Here is a 27090-nt window from a genome sequence, read left to right as displayed (position 1 = left end):
CCATACATTTAAAAACGCCAACAACTCTACTCTTTAAAATAGATTAAAGAGAAAACACACATCAGCATAAAAAATGACCCATACCTACTGCATTCCATATCTTCAGGCCAAGGAACACCAAACATCTCCATGAGCTTTGAACACTCACTATAGGCACGCTGACAGAGCCTACGACAGGGAAGTGTGACGCGTCCATATTCCATACAGATAGGGGCATAGAGTGCACAAAGAAATGGCCGAAAATCCCGAGAACAGTCCAGATTCACCATAGGGTGGAATGGCTAGGAAAAAGTTAAAATTGGGTAATTAGATAAAGAGCTTTAGATAAGTCAAGTGTTTGTTAATAACCCAAGTTTCTGTTTTATTAATCCTTTAAAAAATTTCTTAAAGTCATTAATATTTCTAAGATTTTTTTTTTAATAAAATGTCCCCCGAATCACTTCTCAAGAGTCTAGTTTGGTTAAATCCAAGGACTATGACAAAATTGATAAATCCTTGTACATATTTAAGTGTTACAGGTAATATTAATGAAGAAGCAGGCAGGGAATTGCTAATAATACAATCCATCTAACATAAGATAAAGAAAAAACTATATAAAATATGCACTAAAGCTCAAGAATGATTACAGCTTTATTATTTGGTGGTGGGACTGCACGGATTTTAATTTTCTTTTATGTATTTCAATTAACACCTATCAAAAAGAGCAAATTAGCAGCAGCAAGGGGGTCTGGCAAGGGTAGAAGACAGAGTTACACTGCAAAGGATGGAAGTGGGAAAGGCCTATCCATCTTTTTTTTTTTCGAGACAAGATTTCTCTGTAGCTTTGGAGCCTGTCCTGGAACTAGCTCTTACAGACCAGGCTGGCCTCAAACTCACAGAGATCTGCCTGCCTCTGCCTCTCAAGTGTTGGAATTAAAGGCTTGTGCCACCACCACCCAGCAGCCTATATCCATAGTTACCACACAGTAAAGAGTATACCAACTGAGAGGTCTCTCACCTTTTGCTGATAAATTCTTTTTTTTTTCTTAACATAAAAACCCCAAACTTCTAAACAATTCTTTTTTTATAAAAAAAAAAATAAGTTTTTATGGTTTATTTAACTTTATTTTATGTGCATTGGTGTGAAGGTGTCAGATAGCCTGGAACTAGATCTTCAGACATTTGTGAGCTGCCATGTATGTGGGTGCTGGGAATTGAACCCGGGTCCTCTGGAAGAACAGTCAGAGCTCTTAACCAGAGTTATCTCTCCAACCCCAATGATTCTTTATACTGAAATCAAATGTTGTAAATACAGCTAATGCTATAATTTGATACTAAGTTAATAAAAATAAAACTGTGGTCCCAAACATAAAACTAGGCTAAGATACCTACTGTAACCAAAGAAGCAGATTGCCCTCTCTTAGGACTAGAGGGGGGTGGGGGAAGAGTGTGGGGGAGGAAGTGGGAGGAAGGGAAAAATTGGGAATTTTGAATGGTATTATTTATAAAGTAATAAAAAAAAGAGGAAGAAAAAAATGCCAACTCTTCCCACAAATCATCTCTAAGATTTAATGAAATCTTTTTTATGCATGAAGTCCTGGGTTTGATCCTAACCCAAATATTCACTTACTCACAAACTTAGCATTAGTAGACAAAAGCAAGATTTTTCTACATCTTAAGACAAAGAGTATAGTGTTTTAAACAAATGGTGCTTCAATTAATGAATATTCATAAGTCAAAAATTAGCCTTGCCCTATATAAAAATTATCTCAGAATTTACCATAGATTTAAATATAAAACATAAAACATGATTAAAAAGGTAACGGCAAAGCTTGTACACACATTCTCTTATATACAGACAAATGAGTGCATATCAAAACTGGTAAAGGAGAAACTCTAACTAAGACACTAAGACAGATGCTGGTAGTAGGAACTGAGGTATAGTTGTGATAGGTCTGACCATGGCTTTGTTTAGAACTGTGGACTTTGTGAATATGGATTAGAAAGGCAGCTGAATACGTTTAGTGGGGCTTAATGGGCCATACTAGTAGAAACATGGAAGACAGTGGTGCTGAGGGTATGTCTTAGGGTTTCTATTGCTGTGAAGAGATACTATGGCCACAGTAAATATTTTAATTTAATTGGGGCTGGCTTACAGTTTCGGAGATTTAGTCCATTATCATCATAGCGGGACATAGAAGCATGCAGGCAGACATGGTGCTGGAGAAGCAGCTGAAAGTTCTACATCTTGATCCGATGATAGCAGAAGTAACTGTATGTCACTCTGATCACAGTTTGAGCAAAGGAGACCTCAAAGCTCTCCCCAAACTTCCTCCAAGGCCACGCCTCCTAATAGTGCCACTCCCTGTGGGAACCATTTTCTTTCAAACCACCACAGGGTGATTTGAACTGTGGAGGCCTGGCTCAAGAGATTTCAGAGGAGAAGAATTTTAGCATGTTGCCTAAGATTGTCCTTTGTGATATTCTGGTGAAGAATGTTGCTGCTTTTTGCCCTTTTTCAAAAAGTCTGCCTTCAAAAAGTGAAGAATTTTGGAGTAATTGTATTGGCAAGGGAAATCTCAAAACACACTAGTATAGACTCTGTCATGTCGTTACTGGTGTTGACTCTTGTGAAGATTTATATTGAAAAGGAGCAAGCTAGGCAAGAAAAATTACAAAATGTACAACTTGAGGATGAAAGTGGCACACCAGGAAGTGAAATGTAACTCGATGTTTCCAAGGAAATAAACAGATTAAAAAATGGAATAAAGGGAGTGGTGACCTCAGGGCAAGACCCTATCCAGCTAAGCTTCCAATCTGGGGAAAGGAATTAAAGACCAGTTTAGGTCCGGGCACAGTGGCGCACACCTTTAAACTCAGCACTCAGAAGGCAGACGCTGGTGGATCTCTGAGTTTTGAGGCCAGCCTGGACTACAGAGCAAGTTCCAGAACAGTCAAGCTTGGGCAGTGAAGTAAATCATCGAAAACAGAAAGCTGGTGAAGATGTGATTGAACAGCAGCAGAATTTGGCAGCTTAGGCCACGCGGCTCTAGCATTAGAGTCCAAGGATAGAAGGGGGTTGTGGAATTTCCTCTATGACTAAGAAAAGTTGCCGAGGCCAGGCATGTGGCAGGGGTATCCCTGAATGAAGGCCTAGAAAGGCTCTATTGCGTGAAGCTGTGAAGTTTAAGCCTGGATTGCCTTGGAGACCCCAAGATACTGGAGATGCCAGAGTTGTGGATACCTGTCAAGAAAAGCTGCTAACAAGGAGTGGAATAAGCCAAAGAGGAAGAAGTGTGTTGTGGTCAACAAAGATAAAAGGAGTTGGAGATCTGAAAAGCATTTTGACATGAGACATGGAGATGCAAGTTTGGAGTTTGCCCAGTTGGTTTTTGATCTTGCTTTGGTCCAGTCTTCCTTCCTTCCTCCTTTCTTTTCTTTCTTTCTTTCTTTTTGGGAGACAAGGTTTCTCTGTTTAAGAGCCCCCCTAGCTGTCCTGTAACTAGTTCTGTAAGATCAAGCTGGCCTTGAACTCACAGAGATCTGCCTGCCTCTGCCTCCTGAGTGCTGGGATTAAAGGCATGCGCCACCACCACCCAGTATTTCTTCACTATCCTCCCTTTTTTCTATTTTGGAACAGTAATGTATATTCTGTGCCATTATATGTTAGAGTATGATTTTTTTGACCTTATAGGGAATTACAGTTAAGAGATTGCATGAATCTCAGAAGAAACTTTGAACTTTTAAACACTATTGAGACTGTGAGACTGGAAACTTTTGAAGTTGAACTAAAGTATTTAGTATTATGTTATGGTTATCAGCCTATGGGGACCAGGAAGTAGAATGTGGTGGTTTGGATAGGTATGGCCCCCACAGAGACTAGCCTGACCTTCAGAAAGTGGCACTATTAGTTGTGGCCTTGTTGGAGGAAGTGTGTCACTGTCGGGTGGGCTTCACATCCTGTTGCCTGTGGATCAAGATGCAGAACTCAGCTCCCTTCCCAGCACTATGTATGCCTGCCTGCTGCCACATTTCCCATCATGACATTAAGGGACTAAACCTCTGAAACTACAAGCCTCAACTAAATGTTTTCCTTTATAAGAATTGCTGTGGTCCTCTGGAAATCAGTATGTATGATGGTTTCTCAGAAAATTGGGAATCAATCTACCTCAAGGCCCAGCAATACCATTCTTGGGCATATACTCAAAGGATGCACACTTAGACCACAAGAACATTTACTCAACTATGTTCATAGCAGCATTATTTGTAATAGCCAGAACCTGGAAACAATCTAGATGCTCCTTAACCAAATAATGGATAAAGAAAATTGGTACATTTACATAATGGAGTACTACTCAATGGTTAAAAAATGACATCTTGAAAATTACAGGCAAATGGATGGAACTAGAAAATACCATCCTGAGTGAGGTAACCTAGACATAGAAAGACAAACACAGTATGTACTCATTCATAAGCAGATAGGAGACACAAAATAAAGGATAACCAGCCTACAGTCCACAACCCCAAAGAGGCTAGGAAACAAGGCGGACCCTAAGAGAGACAGACTTATATGGATATACCCCTGGGAAGGGGAAACAGACAGCTCTTCTGAGAGGGAGAAAGGAAAGGAGAGAAAGAAAGCAAAGAAAGAGAAAATGGTAATACATTTTTCAGAACTAGCACAAGGTGACAAGTTCTTAAAAATGAAACTCAAAACATTCTTAACGTGTGTATGGCAAGGGGTGTTAAACTGGACTTCATTACAACAGTAAAGTACTGAGGCGGAGAGATGGCTCAGTCATTAAATGTTAGTGTCACAACCAAAAGACTAATAGAAAATTCTTGTTCTCATAAAGACTCTGCTAAAAAGATGAAAAGACAACTTTCAAACTAGGATACACTATTTGTGTATCTTATACCACACAAAAGATCTTATTTTATTTTGTTTTAGGTGGGTTAGGTATTTTGAGCAGGATCTCACCACATAGCCCAGGCTGGTCCCACCTCAGCCTCCAGGTACTAGGATTATAGTCAGAAGGGATTTGTATCTAGCATATATAAATAACTCAGGGGCTAGCAAGAGACCTGAGCACATAAAGGCACTTGCTGAGTAAACCTGGGAACCTGAGTGAGAGTCCCCAGAATCTACCCCACATAAAGAAGGAGAACGGATTCCTAAATATCATTATTTGGTCTTCACAATCATACTGTGGTACACCCCTCCACACACAAATTAATAATAATAAGTAAAAGGTTTTACTCAAGACTCCAAAGTAAATATAAGGGACCAGGAGAAGGGAGAAAGGGTTATAACGGGGGTGTGGTAATAGAATACACGAGTCGTTAAAGTTGAAAGGTGAATACTGGGAGGTGGAAGGACATGGAGAGGAAGTAAAAGAGAAGGTCAGCAAAAACAATGAAATCTGTTACTTTATAGCTAATTGAACCTTTTTTTAACAAAGTGGAAAATTTAATCAGAAAATAAGCATAAGGCATAGTTACTTCAACAAATAAAATGCACATGAAATAGTGCTAGACATATACTTGCACCGCCAAAGACAAAAATAGCGGTAATACCAAAGAGTGGCAAGAACGCAGAGAAAAACAGTAAGACTATATCCTACACGGAGGAATGTAAAATGGGTTTACAACCACTACGATTTCTTAAAACCCAATCACATTCCTGGTCCTTTATCCTAGAGAAATGACAAGTTATGTCCAAACAAAAACTTGTCACAAATGTCTACATGACTTTTATTTGTAATAGCAAAGACCTGGAAATTATATGCATCTTTCAATGTTATTAACTAGGTATCATAATTTTATAAAACAGTAAGATTAGAGCAGGAAATAGAAAAGGGATATATGCAATTGCTGGGTACTATTTAGGCAACTTCCTAGACACTTACAATTATTTAGAATCTAAAGGCAAAATTAACAGCACTTGGGAGGCAGAGGCAGGCAGATCTCTACGAGTGTGAGGCCAGACAGGTCTACACAGCAAGGTCCATGTCAGTTAGGACTACATAGTGTGACACTGTCTTAACAAACAAACAAAAACCTACACTCACATGCTGATGATATATGTACATATATGACAAACATGTATATATATATATATATATATATGTATGGTAATAAGCAAAATGTAAACCATTTGATGGGGTATCTTTGTATATATGTTATCAAAATCTCCACCTGTGAATACCATATGTTATAAAAATTTATCTTAATGACTACTTTGTGTTTGCAATGAATTACAAATACCTTGAGCTACCTTCGCTCATCTGCCATGGAACTGGCCAGCCCCCACTCCAATTTTCAATCAGACTTGGATTTCTGCCCGGATTGCGGCTCGGTCCTGCCGCTGCCCGGAGCTCAGGATACTGTCATCTGCCCTCGCTGTGGCTTCTCCATAGACGTGCGAGATTTCGAAGGGAAGGTTGTGAAGACCTCGGTTGTGTTCCACAAACTGGGGACGGTCATACCTACATCTGTGGACGAAGGACCTGAATCCCAGGGACCAGTGGTTGACAGGCGCTGCCCTCGATGTGGTCATGAGGGAATGGCGTACCACACCAGACAGATGCGCTCAGCTGATGAAGGACAGACTGTCTTCTATACCTGTGTCAACTGCAGGTTTCAGGAAAAGGAAGATTCTTGATCTCTCCTGGCAACTCAGCAACACTGCTCTTCCTCTTGGGAGGTGAAGATAGTCCTTTGAGGCCTCCCTCCCCTCTGGGTACAGTGCTATGTTCTCAGAATAAGATTATCACCCCCAGCTGGGCGGTGGTGACACACCTTTCATCCCAGCATTCGGGAGGCAGAGGCAGGTGGATCTCTGTGAGTTTGAGGCCAACCTGGTCTACAACAGCTAGTTCCAGGACAGGCTCCAGAGTACAGAAAACTCTGTCTCGAAAAACCAAAACCAAAAAAAAAAAAAAAAAAAAAAAGATCATCACCCCCAAAGCATTCCTTCCCCAAGCTGAATTTACTAAAGTTATGTTTTCTATGAAAAAAAAAAAAAACAAATACCTTGAGCTAGTTTTGCTGACATTAGCACAGTACAACAGGCACTGTTCAAAGTACCTTGCATATGTTATTTCAATTTCACAATTCCATATTGTAAACACAGAATGCTAACATGTCTAAGGTTATACAACTATAAACATGACTCCAAGTTCAGTCAAACCTTGACATTTTTACCCACATCCCTTATACTTAACCAACGTTTCACCTAACCTCTATGCTTTAGTTTCCCCTTTTATAAAATGGTCTTAACACAAACAGAACATAACTAATAATTGTAAATGGAGACTGTACTTTCGTTTCTTGGCCACCCAGACCCAAATAATCACACAAAAACTGGATTAATTATAACACTGGCCGATGGCTCAGGCATATTTCTAGCTAGCTCTTATATCTTAAGTTAACCCATTCCTATTATTTTATATTTTACCACAAGGTTCGTAGTTTGTTACCTCTTACTTCCTGGGCATCTACATGGCATCTCCCTGAGTCCGCCTTCTTTCCTCCTCTATCTCTGCTTGGATTTCCTGTCTTGCTATATTCTGCCCTGCCATAGGCAAAAGCAGCTTCTTTATTAACCAATGGTAATAAAACATTCACAGCATACAGGGAGTCCCACATCAAATGATACTCATAAATAAGATAGGGAACGATTTCAAGAATAGTAGGTCTATAGCAGACTGATTTGATCCCATTTTCAACTATCAAATGAAGAACTCAGCTGGAATATTTTTTCAATGCCAAACAAAGTAGGTAACATCAAAATTGTGATTCTAGGTGAAAGAAACCAGATATTTAAAAAGTAGATACAGTGTGCCTGGAGCAATGGCTCAGCAGGTAAGAGCACAGCTACTACTGCAGAGGACAGAGTTCAGTTTCCGTTACCCACAACAGGCAGCTCACAACAGCCCGGAAGTGCAGCACCAGGGGATCTGATAACCACTTCATGCTTCCATGGACACTGTACTCTTGTGCATAAACCTACAATACACACATACACAAACTAAAAATAAAATCTAAAAATGTAGATGCTGTATGAGCTCATGTCTATAAAACATTAGAATGCACACTAACTCATAAAGACAGAGCACATCTGCCATGGCTGGAAGCATGAGTACAGAAGTGTCCCACAAAGGGTCGTAAGGCTTCTGATGTGACAGAAATGGTCTACACTTTGATAATGGCGAGGGTGTTAAAGCTCACCAAAGGAAACACTTTAAATAAGTGCAGTTTGTTATACATAGTACAACTCAATAAAGTTGTTATAAAACAAAGTATTAATACTTTTAAAATAAGCAAATAACCTTAACATTTTTAACCTCAGCAAAATACATATTAAATGACGGGGCCTGGACACTAGGTTGAGAACACATCTATAACACAAGGAACAGTACTCACAATCTATGAAATATAGAAAGGAACTTGGCTGACTGAATTCTAAATGATTCTTCCTGAGTGTTTCTCTAAGCAGTGATGTTTTTATTCCCTAAATCAAGGCTGGAGTAAGGAAGTTTACAAACTGGAAAGTACTTTCTAAAACTAGATTTCTAATTTCTACAACAAAGGTGCACTGCATGGACCCTTACATTCTTTGTTTAAATTCAAATCAACCAAGTCTCTGTGCTCCCATTCTTTCTTCTCTCAAATTTCTATTCGTTCCCATAGCAACCTGCTAACTGACAAGCCTTCAGGCATAACAACAGTTCAAGCTTAGGAAGGGTGTGAAAAGGGGACAGTGTCAAAGGCCAAAATCTGACTCAGGAGAATCAGAATTCCAATCTTTGTCACTGTACAAAGGGCCTGGTAACCATAGAAACTGTGCCATACCGGGTTTGGGAATAGCATGATTAAATTCGCAAAATGTGAACCAATGTGGAACAGCCTTGAAAATTCAAAACTGCTATTCATAGCTACTTTAGATTCAACTAGAATAAGTTATTCCAAACAACTTATAAAAATAATTTTATGTAAGTAGAACTATAAAAGACTATAAAAAACAAAACAAAGCAAAGCGAAATAAAACCAAAAACCTAATCTCCCTGTCTGGACAACAGTTTCTGATGCTACAAGGTCCAAAACTTTTAATAATTATTTTTTGTCTCAAAAACAAAAAAACTCCAGATTTCTAAAATGTACCATGGTAGTCTACACATTGCTAATGGCTTGGGAAATTAAATAATCTGTTCCAAAATTTGCCATTATTACAGGAACCTATTCACTTTTGTAAGTCAAAGTGGCGTCCCTAAAACAGTACACAGGGCTAACTTATCTTTAGTGACTAAACTTTTAATACCTCCATTATTGTGGAGAGTTCTGAATTATGACATACTTAAAGTATAATACAAGTCAAATTCTATTCTATTTAATAATCTGATTTAAAGCAAAAATTTTTAGGAATTTCTTTAATGTAATTTATCATAAAAAAACCAATTCAAAATAACTAAAACAGTATTTTTGTTCTTAAAATCAGAAATAACTGCAGATAATTCTCTACTACCTGCATATATAGTTGTTTTAATTTAGAAGCTTCTTAATTGTTTGGTTTACCCTAGTCACAGAACTGGTTTATAAAGCCACACCTATCAGGACTGGGGATATAGGTCGATGTAATAATAAAGTAGGTTTTTTCACTACATTGTTGTTTAGAGAATAAAAACCTCCTTATAAGCATGAACCTAAATAGAAGATAATAAGGAAAGTAAATAGGGTGGACAATGAATGTATTTTAGAGATTAAAAACATGAACTCAGCCAGGTGGTGGTGGTGCACATCTTTAATCCTAGCAGGCAGGTGGATCTCTGTGAGTTGGAGGCCAGCCTGATCTACAGAGTTCCAGAACAGCCAAGGCTACACAGAGAAACCCAACCAACCAACCAAACAAACAAAAACATGAACTCAAAAGAAATTTTATTTTGTAAAAGTCCTATCCATAAATGTCAATCAGTGTTGTTACATTGGAGTACATTCAAAATTCCAAAAGCCGAGCCGGGCGGTGGTGGCGCACGCCTTTAATCCCAGCACTCGGGAGGCAGAGGCAGGTGGATCTCTGGGAGTTCGAGGCCAGCCTGGTCTACAAGAGCTAGTTCCAGGACAGGCTCCAAAGCTACAGAGAAACCCTGTCTCGAAAAACCAAAAAAAAAAAAAAAATTCCAAAAGCCGTTATTTTTGTTCCTAAAATCAGAAACAGGTCTCCCATTATCTGTATGTAGACTCTGTGTGTGTGTACGTGTGTGTGTTTAAAACCAGTTTGAAACTGACTGAAATCTTCAATAAGAACTGGATGGTTCCCTCACAGAATCCAAGTCTGAATCTGCAACAGACAATTTTGGTGCCGTATCCACCCAGGCCCAGACTGTTTTGTAGCTTAGCTTTGGCACTCTAGTCATACTTTCTCTGTCGCCTGGCAGTGTAGCCCCATTTGCCACAGGATGACTTGTGAAGGTGGTAGGGGCTTGGAGCCTTGGACAACACGTGCATCTTACTGAAACGCTTTCCAGAGGATGATGCTCCTTTTTTCTGCCAAGGCCAAAGAGGCCAGAAGAGAAATCACTTCTGTTTTTTGATTTTAAATTTAGAAGATTCTTATATTAGTCTCTGTCCTAGTTAGGGTTGCTGTGATGAAACGGCATGACCAAAGCAAGTTGGAAAGGGTTTATCTTGCTTGCATTGTATATCATTGTTCATCACTGGAGGAAGTCGGGACAGGAACCCAAACAGGGCAGGATCTGGAGGGCAGGAGTCATAGAGAGGTGCTGCTTACTGGCTTGTTCCTTAAGGCCTGCTCAACCTGCTTTCTTATAGAAGCCAGGATCACAGTCCAGGGGTGGCCCCACCCACAAAGGGCTGGGCTCACTCATCAATCACTAATTAAGAAAATACTCTATAGGCTTGCCTACAGTCTAACTTATGGAAGCATTTTCTCAAACAAGGTTCCCTCTCTTTGATGCCTATAGCTTGTATCAGTTGACATAAAACTAGCCTGTACAGCATCACATATGTTTTGATGAAGCCACACACCTCCTGTACATTTTTTAAAACAATAAATCAAGAACAACAGAATTTGGACAAGCAAAATTAAGCAGAAACAACAAAAGATCCTAGAGAAAGAAAAGCTACATTGCATCATATTTTTGCTAATTACATTGTTTATAAAATATAAACACATAATGTTGAAAGTTTCAAATCACTTTGAACAACAACCACAAAAGAAAGAGAAAAAGAATATCACACTAGTGTTCACAGGCGGGTGGTAGCTTTGGAACTGTGATCAGCATCACTATCCCACCAAACTATTTTCAACCCCAGGAGACTAAGAGTTTTGGTATAGCAGTGAAACATAATTATGATCACTGCCATTACTCAAGAATTTACAGTTTAATTCAAACATTTATTAATTACTGTATATGAGGCAGTATGTTAAGGCATACTGGGTGCCTTTGATAAGGACAAGCTTCCAAATGAAAGGAGTAAGGGGGACAAAAAGCAAACATTGTAACAAAATACCATACACACTGAACAAAGGTAAACAAAGCATATTGCTAAGTATGGAGGAAAGAGGCCCTAACTTTAGTCATCCTAGATCCCATAAGGAAATCAGACCCAAACCAGGTCTTGAGAATAAAGCAAGATATCACCCAAATACTGGCAGAGCCTTTCAGGCAAATGTGGCATTTGCAATGACTCAATAAGGGCACTAGAAAGTTCTGTGCAACTGTGGTGAAAAGCATCTACAGACCACTGAAACTAGTCGTTAAAGTTAGAAGCCATTTACTAATGTCTATTATGCTTCAAACTGGATCCTCTGGGCAAGCACCGGCATTGCTATTTTAGAAAAGTAGCTTTCATATTTTGTTTGACCTTTATAACCAATTCCATTCTAATGATGGTACAGTAAGACATTCTGTCCCAATGACAATGTTTATAAGTAGCATATAAGTACCAAAACTTGAGCTTAAATTACTGTACTTTAACCTCTTCACTACAAACTCTTCATTACAGTGAAATTAATCTTCATTTTACTGCCTTCACATATGATGCAATTTCTTTCTTTCTTTTTTTTTTTTTTTTGGTTTTTTGAGACAGGGTTTCTCTGTGGCTTTGGAGCCTGTCCTGGAACTAGCCCTGTAGACCAGGCTGGTCTCGAACTCACAGAGATCCGCCTGCCTCTGCCTCCTGAGTGCTGGGATTAAAGGCATGTGCCACCATCGCCCGGCTCATATGATGCAATTTCTGTCTCTGCAAAGTAGGTGCTAAAGATCTATGAGATGCTATTTTGCAGCTACCACATTGGTTTTAATACAACTACGGCTTCAATCTGAATGTCCCCAGAGGCTCCTGCTTCGATCACTTGATCCCAGCAGTAGTGGTTTTTTTAGAAGGCTGCAGAACCTGTAGGAGGTGGGGCCTACCTGATGGAAGTAGGTCCACTGGGAAGTGCATTTCAGGGTTAAACTCAGCTACTGCCTCCAGCACGCGCTCTGCTTTTGAGCTACAGTATGAACAGCAGGGACACAAACATCTGCTATGAACTGAGCATCCCTGCTACACCTTCCCCCATGGTGAAGTCAAAAGTCCATGAACTGTGAGCCAAATAAGTCTTTTCACCCTTATGTTATTTCTGTGGGTATTCTGTCAGGGACAGTCTAATACAGAGACAAAGAGTAGGTTCTACTGTTAATGCTGAGAACAGGTCCTCTCGTGCATTGTTGGGGCGACAAAAAGTATAGTACAGTTTCTACATAAGAGTTTAAAAGTATCAATGAAAGCATTTTCCTTGATTTGAACATTTGAATTTCATTTCAAAAATGTATTAGTAGAAGTATGAAAATACATGTGTGGCACTTTTTATAAGCAGATGTTCATCAGTAAGTACTGAGTGAAGAAATGCTAACTACCTAATCCAATGTAGCTCTAAAAACCCAAGACATCATACCCATTAGAGTAGAATAACTATTATAAAATTTTTTAAAGAGGAAGAAGAAAGTGATGATAGGCAAGGAGATATTTAGGAATCCTTGTGTATTACTTTGAGTCTGAAACAGCACAGCCACTGCAGAAGACAGTACCGCAGTTCCTTGAAACATTAAATGGTTTGATACAACATTTTTCTAGCAGCTTAAGACCTGGTCTGATCTCCAGCACTAGAAAAAAATATATATTTTTTAAACACAGAATTACTGAGTTGAGAGATGGCTATGAGTATGATGTAGTTTCTGCTAAGTTTTCAAATATTTTGCTATTACATGAAATTCACACTCTCCAACTGTGTCTGATGACTCTTTCAGTGGCATCTCTGTCCTACCATGAAGACTGTGTAGTAAGCAGCTTCCTCAAGGTTCTGTCAAATCTCTGAAGCCTTTTCTTAGAAACTACTTCCCACTTATGGACCCTTCCTAGGCTGTCAGATATTGGAAGAGGCAAACCTACTGACAATAAACTATATGGATTATGTGGGTATATTTGAGCAGAAGGCAGAGAAAACCTGCCATGCCATCATTCTGAATGTTCCACAAACATGCAAAGAATGATACACGTTCATCTGGGCCATCTTCACTTTCCTAGTGACTCTAGACAATTTAGAAACAGAATCTGGAATAGAATTAAAATCTGTACACCATGCATTGTGCAGCAACTTACAGATCTCTCATTTAATCCTAACGAGCCTGTCTAGGTTTTTCATTACTGTTACTTTGAATAAGAAAACAAGATGTAGGAATGTTAGGTGATCTGTCCAAAGTCTTACACATACTGCATGACAGAGTCAAAAGCTGAACCTAAGTATGAGCATCTTTATGACTTGCTTCTTGCTTCCAAAGAAGTGAGGACTTTACAGTGATATAGGGCACTTCTAGTTGAGTCTTCAGCACACAGCAAAGACTATTACCAGCAGACAGTATCCCCTTTCACATATCCTAGTCTCATGGTCTAAGACAAAGCTCTCTCTTTATTAGAAAGACCATGAAAGGAAGAGCAGAAAATATTTTGTTCAATCTCTATAGCATCACCAAATATTCGGAAAATACAACATACTGATATACTCTGAAATCTATGAATAATGATCTTTCTAGAAATTTACCAGATTGAAACAATGAATGTGTTTTGCTATAAAATGCAGAACTTCAAATGCAGATTCTGAAAGCACTGTCAAACTGATTAAAATACAAGTCGTCCAAATTATATTACATGACCATGTTAATATAAGAATATGGATAACCAGGGTGTGGGGGTGCATAATTTTAATCCCAGAACTCAGGAGGCAGATGGAGCTCTACTGAGCTTCAGGTCAGCCTGATCTAGACAGCAAATTCCAGGCCAGCCAGGGCTACATAGTGAGACACTGTCTCAAATAAATGAGTAGCAAAACCATCACTTGGAGAGTGTTTGCTATGTACTAAGCACTCTATAGGCATATTTTAATTTTGTACTATGAAAGATTATATAATTATTATTAGCCTTCTTTTATTGTGGTTTTTTTTTTTTTTTTGAAGCAGGGTCACACACAGCCCAGGCTGGGTGCCACCTCATCCTTTAAAGGAGAACTGTTATGAATTCCTGATCCTCCCTCCTCTAACTTCCAAGTGCTGGGAGGATAGGCTTGTACCACCACCATACCTGCTGGTGGTGTTACGAGAATCAAAGGAACTAGGGTGGCAAAGTTCACACCAGTTGCCACAGTGACACTGCTAGAGTTCCAATGCTGGGTCGTCCAGCTCCAAAGCCCATACTCCTCCTCAGACTGTTTGCTGTCTCCCCATTTCTATCTAGTAAATATATCACTGTTCTCAAATCTAAGACCATTACAGACAGACATATTTAAACCTAGGAACATAGTTTCTGAGGCAAATATATTAAGAAGTGCCTGAAGAATTATCATAAGAAAAATTCAAGTAAGGCAGCACACGTTCATAAAATTCTGAACCATCAAGAACAGAATTCATATAACAAAACCTTTCTCATTGCCTGAAAGGTACTCTCAAATTGATGTGTACCTGACAATCACCAGGAAATCATCTCGATATTAAACAAAATAAACAAAACACTGTGAACCTAAAGAAAATTCAGTCTTTAAAAAAAAACATTATAGAGGCGCACGCCTTTAATCCCAGCACTTGGGAGGCAGGTGAATCTCTGTGAGTTCGAGACCAGCCTGGTCTACAAGAGCTAGTTCCAGGACAGGCTTCAAAGCCACAGAGAAACCCTGTCTCGAAAAACCAAAAAACAAACAAACAAACAAACAAAAAACAAACAAACAAACAAACACATTATATCCCATACTCAGCTAATGTGGTGGTTTGAGTAGGTATGGCCCCCACAGACTCATCTGTTTGAATGCATGACCCAGACAGAGTGACACTAGTAGGAGTTGTGCCTTGTTGGAGGTGTGTCACTGTGAGGGCAGGCTTTAAGGTCTCATATGCTCAAGGCATAGCCAGAGTGGGACATAGTCCACTTCCTGTTGCCAGCTGATCAAGATGTAGAACTCCCAGCTCCTTCTCCAGTGCCATGTCTGCCTGCATGCTGCCATGCTTCTCACCATGATGATGATGGACTAACCCTCTGAACTATAAGCCAGTCACAATTAAATGTTTTCCTGTGCTCATGGTATCTCTTCACAGCAATAGAAACCCTAAGACAGCTACTGAAATATATGTAATATTTTTCACACTCTGCTATTTATATAGTTATTATTTAAAAAAAGAAATATAATCTTTAAAGAGGTATCATCACATGTTTCAGTGTTTCAAATTTCTTTGTAAAAACATATCTAAAAATAAATTCAAGAATAGAATTTCTCCAAACACAAATTATTCAATCCATATAAAATTTCAAATGTATAAGATATAATTAAAAACAGCAATCTTTTCTCCTATTGTTTATATCAAACAGATTAGGTGGGTCCATCAGGGCACTGTAGATTATTTTATGGAATGTCAAACAGTAGCTCAAGTCTTACCTCCATTGCTAAAGCTGCTGTCTGTTGGTCATAATGGTTCAGAAGATTAGGCATGAAGGTAGTATTATAAGGCAAATCTTGGCACATCCTCAAGGTAATAGGTTCACAAGAAAATAAACTGTGCCCACCTATATGTCCCACAAACACAGTCAAGAGCCAAAGATAAAAGACAACCCAACTCATAGCCATTCTTCCTGGATCTGAATGAGACTTGGATGATCAGATCCACTCAAAATGTGTTTTTGACCAGTGTACGCTTGCAGGTCTCAGCTTGAAAGCACCCCTCTGTATCTGTTAGGTTCTTCAAACAGTTAAAAACTCCTTGTACTGTCAGAGGTTTGTTAATCTGGTCTCACAAAAGGCATTTGTTTTTGGTTTCACAATATTGGAAAATGACATCATCTTGTATCTTCTTTTCATTTTATTACATAGGCACATCTGGCCAGCATATCAAGTTGATCAACCACATTCCCAAATCACAGATTCCATCTTAGGAGGAGAGTGATTTCTTCCTTGTTAAAATATCTGAAAAGTATTGAAAATGGGAAAGTTAATCACTTCTCAAAATAATGCAGACTTGACATTAAAATATTTGATAAGACATCAAACTGATCTAATAAAGAAAATACAGGTGTATTCACAAAGTAATAGTTTTTTTCTATCTTATCATATGATATATTCACTAAAAATATTTTAACCACAGAGAAACCCTGTCTCGAAAAAACCAAAAAAAAAAAAAAAAAAAAAAAAAGCTAATTTTATAACCTAAATTGTATATTTAACACATGTTGGAGAATTCTGTCACAAGATGTAATTGCTCTATTTTGAATATTTTTTCCTTTGCTCCAAAATGTGCTTAAATGATATTTGTTGTAAACTAGATTGTAGAATTTCAAAGTTATTATATGTGTTTTGGTTGATAGCAGTACATTTCTATATTAACTAACTTGGTAGAAAGTAGCTGTGAAAGGTCTGGGAAGAGATTAAACCTCTTATTAATTCAACATTGTAAACACTGTTAATTAACCCATACTTTTTTCTGAAGATGATTTGAACATCACTTCTCAAACACAGGAATCTCTGGGTAAATAAATTATGAGATAATGTATGCAAAAGAGTAGCATCAAACATTAAGAGTTTGGGGTACTGAATTGCAGTTGACAAAGCTACTCTATCAACCAATACTGAACTAAAAATAGATGGTTCTAAAAGTATCATCAGCCAGTTTTGCCAATGCTACATTATTTTAGATAGCAAAAAAAAAAAAAAAAAAAAAAAAGATCATATATATTGCCCTAGAATCTTAAATACATGACCAACAAATGGTCACCACAGAGCCTAACTGTGTAGACAAGCCAGAGTAGGGTGAGGAATGATTCCAAATTACCACTTCCACTGGGCTACCTAAGTCCCCTAAAGAGAGACACATTGCCTAAGGACCACTGCCTAAGGACTACCCATAGTTACAGTGTCCTATACATCAGGTCTTGCGAAATGCTATGATAAAACAGAACAATTAAAAGAAAAAGCATGGGGGGCTGGAGAGATGGCTCAGAGGTTAAGAGCACTGGCTGCTCTTCCAGAGATCCTGAGTTCAATTCCCAGCAACCACATGGTGGTTCACAACCATCTGAAATGACATCTGATGCCCTCTTCTGGCATGCAGGCACACATGCAGGCTGAATATATTTTAAAAAGCATGTTTATATATAATAATCTACTTAAAACTAATTTAATAAGTAGATATAAAGAATAACAAATAGGGCTAAAGAGATGGCTCAGGGCTTAAGAACACTTGTTGCTCTTGCAGAAGACTCATTTGGGTCCCAGCACCCACATGGTAGTTCACAACTATCCATAACCCCAGTTTCTTGGGATCCAATGCCCTCTTCTGAAGGCACCAGGCATGGACATGGCACACAGACATACACACAGGCAATCACTCACACACGTAAAATAAAAAACATTTTTAAAAAGAGTAACAGAAAACATTTCAAAGAACAAAAGAAGTACAAAAGGCCAACAAACACAAGATGTGATATCTAGTTTCACTTAAAAACTGCAAATAAAAAAGACAAACATAATACTTTTGCCAATCAAATGTTCAAAAATAACAATGATGCCAGGCGGTAGTGGCGCACGCCTTTAATTCCAGCACTTGAGAGGCAGAGGCATGTGGATCTCTGTGAATTTGAGGCCAGCCTATAGAGCTAGCTCCATGGCAGCTAGGGATGTTATACAGAGAAACCGTGTCTTGAAAAAAAACAACAAACAAACAAAATACAATAAAAGAACAAAGTGTGACATGTATTACAGGGAAAGGTTATTTTCAACATTTTGAAATACTTTGGATAAGAATGTAAACTAATTGATACTTTTAAAAAAATGGCTACTTACGGGGCTAGAGAGATGGCTCAGTGGTTAAAAGTACATGCTGTGGGGACCACAGAAGAGGATAGAAGGGAAGGGGAGACTGAGGGAGGAGAGCAGAGAAAAATGTATAGCTCAATAATATCAATAAAAAAATAAAAAAAGAAGTTTTAAAAGAGTACATGCTGTTCTTCCAAAGGATCTCAGTTCAATTTCCAGCACCTGCAAGTGGCTCACAACCACTTGTAACTCCAGTTCCAGGGGATTCAACACTCTCTTCTATCTTCTGCAGGACCACAGGCACATGGTACACATATGTACATACAGGCAAAACACCCATACACATAAAATAAAAGTCATTTTTAATGGCTATTTATACCAAAATCCCTTAAATGCACATATAATTTGACCCACCAAACCTATTCATAATTTGTTTCAGAAGCATACAAGTGCATATGGTATATAACTGAAACATTAACATAGGTAATTTATAACAATTTAAAAAACTGAAAATAACCTTAAAAAATTAACAATAGGGATTTTGCTAAATAATGTATAAACACACGATGGACTATTATATAGACACTGAAAATGATGAACATGACTTAGAACATACCACAGTGGTCAAGTATACTTAGCATACACAATGCCCTGTGTTCAATCCCCAGCACTGTCCCTTCCTCCCAAAAGATGAACATGAATTATATTTACTGACATAATAACATAACAATGATAAGCAAAACAATTATGACTGGCAAAATGGCTCAGTAGGTTAAGTGCTTGTTTTTCATGAAGATCTGACCTTAAATTTCCAGAACCCACATAAAGCACATACAATAGCACATATCTGTAATCCCAGCATGCCTACAGGGAGATGGGAGGCATATAGGAGGGGAAAAGAGATTCCTTGGAAGTCTGAGAGCCAGCTAGCCTGGTATATACAACAGTAAGCAGAAGACTGTCTTAAACAAGATGGAGGCCAAAAACTGACATCCAAAGTTGTCCTGGCGGCCACACATGCACCACTACATGAGTACTCTTATACTCACACAAGTAAACACACATACACACAAAATCTTTTTTTTTTTTTTTTTTTTTTGAGGTAGGGTCTCACTATGTAACCCTAGCGAGCTTTGAATTCACAGAAATCCACCTGCCCGTGCTTCCCATGGACTGGAATTAAAGGCCTCTGGCACCACGTACAACCTAACACAAAGATGCTTTTTATATCAGTAAAGAAAACACTATGCATATATAACTCACTTCTGTCAGAAAAGCATATATTCAAAAAACAAAAAACCCACAGATATTTCAGTTAGATGTGGTGGTACACACCTATAATCCCAGAACTCAGCAAAAGGATTTTAAATGGAGAACACTCTGGGCTATGTAGTTAAGATCATCTTAAAGGGGAGGGGCATATTTAAAACTAGTAAGTACTCTATGGAATTTTATGAAAGACCTGATTTTACATTTTGTATATAAGGCAAGCAACTCCTCAAATCTACTAATGTGCACTGACTGGCAGACAAGAACAAATGCTACTTGAACAGTTTATTGGCTGGTAATTAAAGCACCAAGTCAAGAGATACACCACTTGTATTACTGCAGGAAGTAGGAAAAGCAAAGTGATAATTTAGTATGATTTAAATGGATTTTTCAGGTCAGCCAGATAGCTCAGCTCATCAGGTAAAAGCACTTGCCACTGGGCCTGGTTGACAGGAGTTAAATCCCCAGAACCCATATGACAGGGTGAACTAATTCTTAAAAGTTATCCTCTGATCTCCACATGCATGTTGTAGTACACATATGCACACACACACACAGATACATAAAACACACACGACCAAACAAAACATAACTTGTTTTTTAACACAAATAATTCAGGTTACCTGTTATCGCAATCAAATGTGTGTAAAGCCGGGTGGTGGTGGCGCACGCCTTTAATCCCAGCACTCGGGAGGCAGAGGCAGGGGGATCTCCGTGAGTTCGAGGCCAGCCTGGTCTACAAGAGCTAGTTCCGGGACAGGCACCAAAGCTACAGAGAGAACCTGTCTCGAAAAACCAAAAAAAAAAAAAAAAAAATGTTGTGTGTACTTTAAAGTACACTGTATACATGTCACATCATCACCCTCCAACAGTGGATTACTTATACATGGGGGCATGCACAGGAACATGCACATGGGGACTAGAGGTCAATCTCTGGTGTCTTTCTCAGCACCGCCCACATTGTTTTGCTGAGACAACAAGGTCTCTCACCAAGGGCTCTCTGATTCAGCCCGGCTGTCTGGAGAGTCAGTCTCAAGAATCCACCTGTCTTTGGAGCTGGGATTACATGTGTGCACCTTACAGAGGGAATCTCTTTTATGTATGTTCCAGGGATCAGGCCTGATATATACATGGCAAGCACTTTACCGATTGAGCCATTTCCATAGCCTCTGAAATACCTGTTTCTAATCAGAATCATGAGAATGTGCCATTTTTCTCAAGGTAGGCTCATCCATGGAAAAGCTCTCAACTGAAGTTTCAGACCTGCAGCAAACAGGTGATTATGAATTCAAAAAGAGCTTGACAAAATACAGAAACCCATTAAATAAAGGTTAACAGTTGTTTGAAGCATATTTTTGAGGTGGGCAGGAATCTATAGGCCTGCAACAGAATAAAGGAGCCTATTGAGCTAACAAAGGGAGTAAGCAGTTTTGGGCTCCATGGTCCAAGCAAAAATGAATGCCATGACAGTTCATGTATGGTCTGTAAGGAAAGAGATGCACTATGCTCTCCACAGAGCAACAGAAAATAGTTGGAAAATTGACTGTAAATGCTTGGTAACATTCTAGACTAGGGCTGGCTAGTCAAGGTTATCACCCAACTTCTGACCCTCCTGCCCCTCTCTCTCAAGTGCTAGGATTACAGGTGTGCGTCATAGTGCTCACCACCTACCTCTCTAACTTTTATTTATTTATTTATTTATTTATTTATTTATTTATTTTATTATTATTATTTTTTTTTTTTTTTGGTTTTTCGAGACAGGGTTTCTCTGTGGTTTTGGAGCCTGTCCTGGAACTAGCTCTTGTAGACCGGGCTGGTCTCGAACTCACAGAGATCCGCCTGCCTCTGCCTCCCGAGTGCTGGGATTAAAGGCGTGCGCCACCACCGCCCGGCCCTCTCTAACTTTTAAATTTCTTTCTGCCATTTACTAATTACAACAAGTATTCTAATCTATTAATGTGCTGAGTGGTATTGCTTAAAGAAATAAACTAAAAAGTACTTCTCGATGCAGAATCAAAAGGAATGGTAGGCATCAAATTTCAGTCAGATTTACAAATTACTAAATTCTGAAACTAGGAGAAGCAAAGAACCTTTCAAAAATAACCTGTAAAACTGAAAGTTCAAAGACAGATCTGCCTGCTTGCTTCCCTGGCCCCCATCCCAGGACCGAGAGTCCTGCAGGTGCCAGTCAAGCACTACCAGCTGAGCTGTATTCCCAGTCCTGAAGATGGACAGATTCTGGCAAAAGGTAAGTAAAATAAGTAAAGGTGAAATTCCAACCAGCTTCCCTTTCCAATTAAAGTCTGTTCATCAAAAAAACAAAAAAACAGGGCTGGAGAGATGGCTCAGAGGTTAAGAGCACTGCCTGCTCTTCCAAAGGTCCTGAGTTCAATTCCCAGCAACCACATGGTGGCTCTCAACCATCTGTAATGGGGTCTGGTGCCCTCTTCTGGCCTTCAGGCATACACACAGACAGAATATTGTATACATAATAAATAAATAAATAAATATTAAAAAACAAACAAACAAACAAAACGCTGAACTTCTGTAAGGAAATAGCAAGTCCCCGTGTTTTCCCCCTTAACAAGATCGTATGCTTCATAAGCTTTGACTAAAGTATTTTCTGAGACATAATTAGGGGGAGACTGGAATGTTAAGCTCATTCCCTGAGTTACAGTCTTCAAAAGCTTCATTTACTGTGCATTACCTCGGTTCACCAAAGCCAGTGGTTCCCAGGATGATAAACCGGAAAGGAAAGAAAGTCCATTTCGGACACAAGCTAAGTCTTTGGGAGCCAATGAAGAGTTATTGCACCTAGCCTTACAAAAACACCATCACTGAAAACTCATTTTCCTTCATCAGAATCTTACTGTATCTGCCAACCTCTACTGAGTGAAAGAGAACTGTTGCCTACCACCTGACTCCTCAGAAAAATAACATCCGCACAAGCATCAATATACTAATATACTCAGGTTTTTGTTTGTTTGTTGGAGACAAGGTCTCTTTATGTAGTCCTGGATGTCCTGGAACTTGCTATGGAAACCAGGCTAGCCTCGAACTCACAGAGATGCTCCTGCCTCTGCCTTCCAAGCACTAGGGTTGAAGGTGTGCGCCACCACACCTGATCTCACACTCGGAAGTTTAGTGTACAAAATCATTGCAGAGTTTTAGCAGCAAACTAATATAAAACATAAGTTGGGTGGATTCCCAAACCCCAGAGGTAAACCTGGGAAACAGACAATCTTTTGTAAGCCAAAAATAAAACAAACAAAACACACACAAAGAATGTGCACATCACTATTAAATTTCTCTCAGCCTTTCTACTTCAAGTATCTCAAGCATAAAACTCCCAAGAAAAATTAACCTGAATACCCAAAACAGAAAATAAAGTTCAAAGAAATATGGAGAAAGAATAAAAGGGACAAGGACGCCAGAGTCCCTTTTTTTATTATTATTAATGGAACCTGGTTAGCTTCCTAGGAGATAAGGCACACACTACCACCAGATTTGGGGGGGAGGGGAAATAGAATAATAGATTTTATTTTTTAAAAAATACCTATTTTCCTAAGAGTTTCAAAGCACTTGGGTGCAGAGTGCAACACTACACATTGTTTTACTAAGTCCAGTGAAGCATGGAATTTGCTGCAACTGGGTTACAGTGTATCTTCCTTTTTATCCTTTCAAATATTTACACTTCTTTCATGGGCTCCTTAACTCTGAATCTTTTTACCTTATGTTGTCCGTGGTTTGATACAGTTCAAGTCAATGTGTTCTGTTTCCCAGGGGGGCAGGGGATATTGATTTGTTTAAAAGTTGGCACGGGAAGCATTGTCTAGAGATCTAGAGGACCTCCCCACCTTTCTTTCTGAGAAAAGGGGTTCACTATGGAACTAGGCTATTCTGTCCTAGAGCTTGCTGCGGTGACCCCCTTGCTTTAGTTCCCGATTGCTGGAATTACCGGCATGAGCCATCATGCATGACTTCTTAATACAGAGCTCAGGGTGTATCCAGTCCTCTCCTAGCCCATTATGCCACCAGCATACCACCGAGGACCAAAGAAGGCTGAGGAGGGAGGTCACATCCTGAAGCCCAGCTAGGTCTTTGTTTCCTTGCTCTCATGGGCTGGCTTTACAAAGTAACCCAATTCCCATCAACAAACATTCCAGATGTACTGAAAGGACTTTTCTACGGGGAGATTTTGAGCTGGTGCGTCTGTTCGGCAGCCTGAGAAATTCAGAAGGATGCTAAAAATTCCCATGTTTCCTTTACAATGGGCGAAAACCGGAGACCTCTCGGGTCTTGGCATTTTTCAACTTTAAGTCTCTTCTGCCTAATTAACGGCATGCGCTTTTGTTCTTTTTCTGCCCACAAAAGGGAAGGGAAAGGATAAGAAAAGGGGAGGAGAAAAGAAAAACGAAGAAAAAAAAAGCCCTCTTCTCTTCCCTTGGGGAAGCCTACCTCCAAGAGTCCCAAGATAGAAGACGCCTATGGGATGTTTACAGTCTTAACGTCACCCTCATCTCAGGGTCTTTATTCCAGAGGCCACCAACTGCTCATCATCCAGCCGTGGCATCCCAGGGCAAATCCAGAGACCCCGAGTCACACCACCGGGGCAGCCGGGGAGTGCGCGGAGAAGGGAGCCGCCGACTTTGCAAAGTGATGGGCAGCACGGGGACAACTTTTGGGCGTTGGGTGGCAGGGGTCGGCCGGGGGCTGCTGGGAAGCAAGCAAGCAGCGGCGCCAGAGCCCGGCGCATCGTCCTCCCGCCCACGCCCCCGCGTCGCCGAGCGCAGAAACCGGCTGGGGCCGGCCTCGTTCCCTGCAGGCGGCCGGCGCGGGGGACCCTCCGCGTCCACACTCGCACAGGTTGCCCGGAGCGGGCGGGACGTACCGGCCCCGCCACCTTCCCGGGGCATCCCCATCCGGCACGGCTGCGGCCCCGAACTCCGCGTCGCCCACCCCGACCCCGCTCGGGCCCGGCACCTCGCCAGCCGCCGCTCCGCGCCCGCCTCAGCAGCGCCGGCCTCGGGCTTTTGTTCGGCCGCGACGCGAGCGGCGAGCGCCGCCTGACGAGGGGCGGCCGGGCTAGGGCGGGCGCCTCAACGCTCTCCGCACGCTTCGCTCCCCTCCCGTCCTCCCGGCTGCGGAGGAAGCGTCGGCCGCGGGACTCACCTCCCCGGCGGCCTCCGGCTTCTCCCCGGTTGCACCGCTGGCCCCGCAGGCGGCCGCGCGTCCCTCAGGTCCCCCGAGCGGCTGAGGACCGCCGGCGCGCCGAGCCTTGGCGAGCGTCGGGGCGCGCGGCCCGGGGAGGGAGGGGCGCGCGCACGTGCCGCGCATGCGCGCTGCACCAAGTCTCCCAGCCGGAGCCTGATTGTGCGGGGCTGACCTGCGCTTCGTTGTTCTCTGCTTGGCGTCCTAGGTGATGGTGACGCCTTGAGCTGCTGCGCGTCGGCTTAGTGGTTCCCAGCGCTGGAGGCGTTCATCTGAAATGTGCCGGCTCCTCCTTGCAAAGCCTTCCCTAGCCAAGCTCTCGGTGCGGGTCCTCCAACACCTGCTCTGAGAGCCAGTGTGTCAATTTCGGGATCTCGGGGATCCGTCTGGGAGCGATCACCCGTGGCAGAGGGTAGGACCGTGTACAAGGAGCAAGGGACACCCGGCCTGTTGCAACGCTGCACACTGACCCGCGAAGCAGGTGCACGTTGTGACGTTGTGCATCCTCTCCAACAAGACCTTATAAACAGATGGAGCTTATGCTTACTGGCGGCATGCCTCATCTTCCCTTTAGAAAAGGCTTCCCTCTTCGTGCACGACTTGAGAGCGGAAAGATTCTTTAAAGGTCATCTAAATACATTTTTTTTTTCCAACAGGGGAGAAGAACGCTCAGAGGGGTTGGATGTCTTATTTTAAAGCCACACAGCGTTTTAATGAAAGTGTCTGGGTCTAATCAATGGCGATTGTTTTCTCTTTGCCTTTTTTTTTTTTTTTTGTCCATCTTCAACTTAGAGTTCATGGCATCACTGTTCTTTTGGTAGCTCACAGGACTGTCAGTAACACTGGTCCTGTTGCAAGGGAGTGTACTTAGCCCTATGACCTGTATGCTCACAAACGGTTACGATGGTAGCGATGGTAACATATGGGCTAGAGGGATAGTTCTGTTGGTAAAGCGCTTGCTGTACAAACAGAAGAACCTGAGTTACACTCCCCCCCCAACCTCCCAAAATCGAATCCTGATAGCAGGCACTTGTGATCCCAGTGCTGGGGAAGCAGAGACAGAGAGAATCCTGGGTCTAGCTGGTCATTCAGTCTAACCTATTTGGTGAATCCCCAGTCCAGTGAGAGATTTGTCTCAAAAAACAAGGTGAAGGGCTGGAGAGATGGCTCAGAGGTTAAGAGCATTGCCTGTTCTTCCAAAGGTCCTGAGTTCAATTCCCAGCAACCACATGGTGGCTCACAACCATCTGTAATGAGGTCTGGTGCCCTCTTCTGGCCTGCAGGCATACACACAGACAGAATATTTTATACATAATAAATAAATAAATAAATAAATAAATAAATAAATAAATAAATAAAACAAGGTGAAGAGCAACCGATGAACATACCTGTGGTTGACCTCTGGCCTATAGGTACACACACACGCACACACACACACAAAGACAGACAGAGAGACATATATAATAATCTTTAAAAGATTCTTAAATGACATAGTGAATACTGAAGTCTTGTGCTCCAACATAGTCTCACATCAGGAGGTGGCCTTGATGAACCAGCATGATAAATGAAACCGAAAACAATAGTTTCCTTATTGACACTTACGCAGTAACATTTCAGGACAGTAACACTGACTCTTAGGGCCATTCCATCCAAGTCGGGATGTCGTGGGGAGCCAGTGGTGCCACTTGTTGAGTGTGAGTAAAGAAGCAGGTAGCGTATGGGGGAAACCTTGTGCCGGCTTTATGTATTGCCAGGCCCCACAGCTAAAGCACCAGAAATGTGCTTCCCAGGAGCTTTCCTAGTCAATGGACACATCATCCTGAAGAAGCAGACACAGGCCACACTACTGCTCACACCAGGAGGTGGGAATGACACGGACACAATCGCAAATGTATCAACATGACTGAGTCCCTTAAATGCAATACTTAGCGAAGACTGGAACTACAATATCTACAAGTGGCAGTGTGTCTTTTAAAAAGGGGCAAGAAGGGCTGGAGAGATAGCTCAGAGGTTAAGAGCATTGCCTGCTCTTCCAAAGGTCCTGAGTTCAATTCCCAGCAACCACATGGTGGCTCACAACCATCTGTAATTGGGTCTGGTGCTCTCTTCTGGCCTGCAGGCATACACACAGACGGAATATTGTATACATAATAAATAAATGAATATTTTTAAAAAAGGGGGGGCAAGAATACATTGCTTATAAGAGTGAACACATATGAAAATATCAAAAAGGAACAAGATGGCTGCACACTCATTCTGTGGCAAGGTGACAAATGGCT

General features: G+C 40.9%; 2 protein-coding genes across 4 annotated transcripts in view; one reads left to right on the top strand and one right to left on the bottom strand.

Moving 5' to 3' along the window:
- Positions 1-24841, bottom strand: part of Fzd3 (frizzled class receptor 3) — a 70576-nt gene extending 45735 nt beyond the window's left edge. For 2 of the 3 annotated variants that reach the window (XM_057785808.1, XM_057785807.1), the window contains exons 1-3: positions 24773-24841; positions 15962-16486; positions 85-281 (exon numbers count right to left, since the gene is read on the bottom strand). In XM_057785808.1, coding sequence (XP_057641791.1) covers positions 85-281; positions 15962-16150 — 386 coding nt within the window. In that variant the 5' untranslated portion in view covers positions 16151-16486; positions 24773-24841. Of the gene's footprint in view, positions 1-84; positions 282-15961; positions 16487-24772 lie in introns of those variants that run through there. The other variant, XM_057785809.1, reaches the window with a different exon arrangement.
- Positions 6262-6867, top strand: LOC130884654 (DNA-directed RNA polymerase I subunit RPA12). Its single transcript, XM_057785811.1, has one exon. It carries the CDS (start codon positions 6272-6274, stop codon positions 6641-6643), a length of 372 nt encoding a protein of 123 aa, XP_057641794.1. The 5' UTR covers positions 6262-6271; the 3' UTR covers positions 6644-6867.
- Positions 24842-27090: the final 2249 nt, after the last annotated feature.

Source organism: Chionomys nivalis, chromosome 12 (genome assembly GCF_950005125.1).
Source record: "Chionomys nivalis chromosome 12, mChiNiv1.1, whole genome shotgun sequence".
Lineage (NCBI taxonomy): Eukaryota > Metazoa > Chordata > Mammalia > Rodentia > Cricetidae > Chionomys > Chionomys nivalis.
Note: the sequence above shows the minus strand (reverse complement) of the source record. Positions and strands in the feature narration are given on the sequence as shown.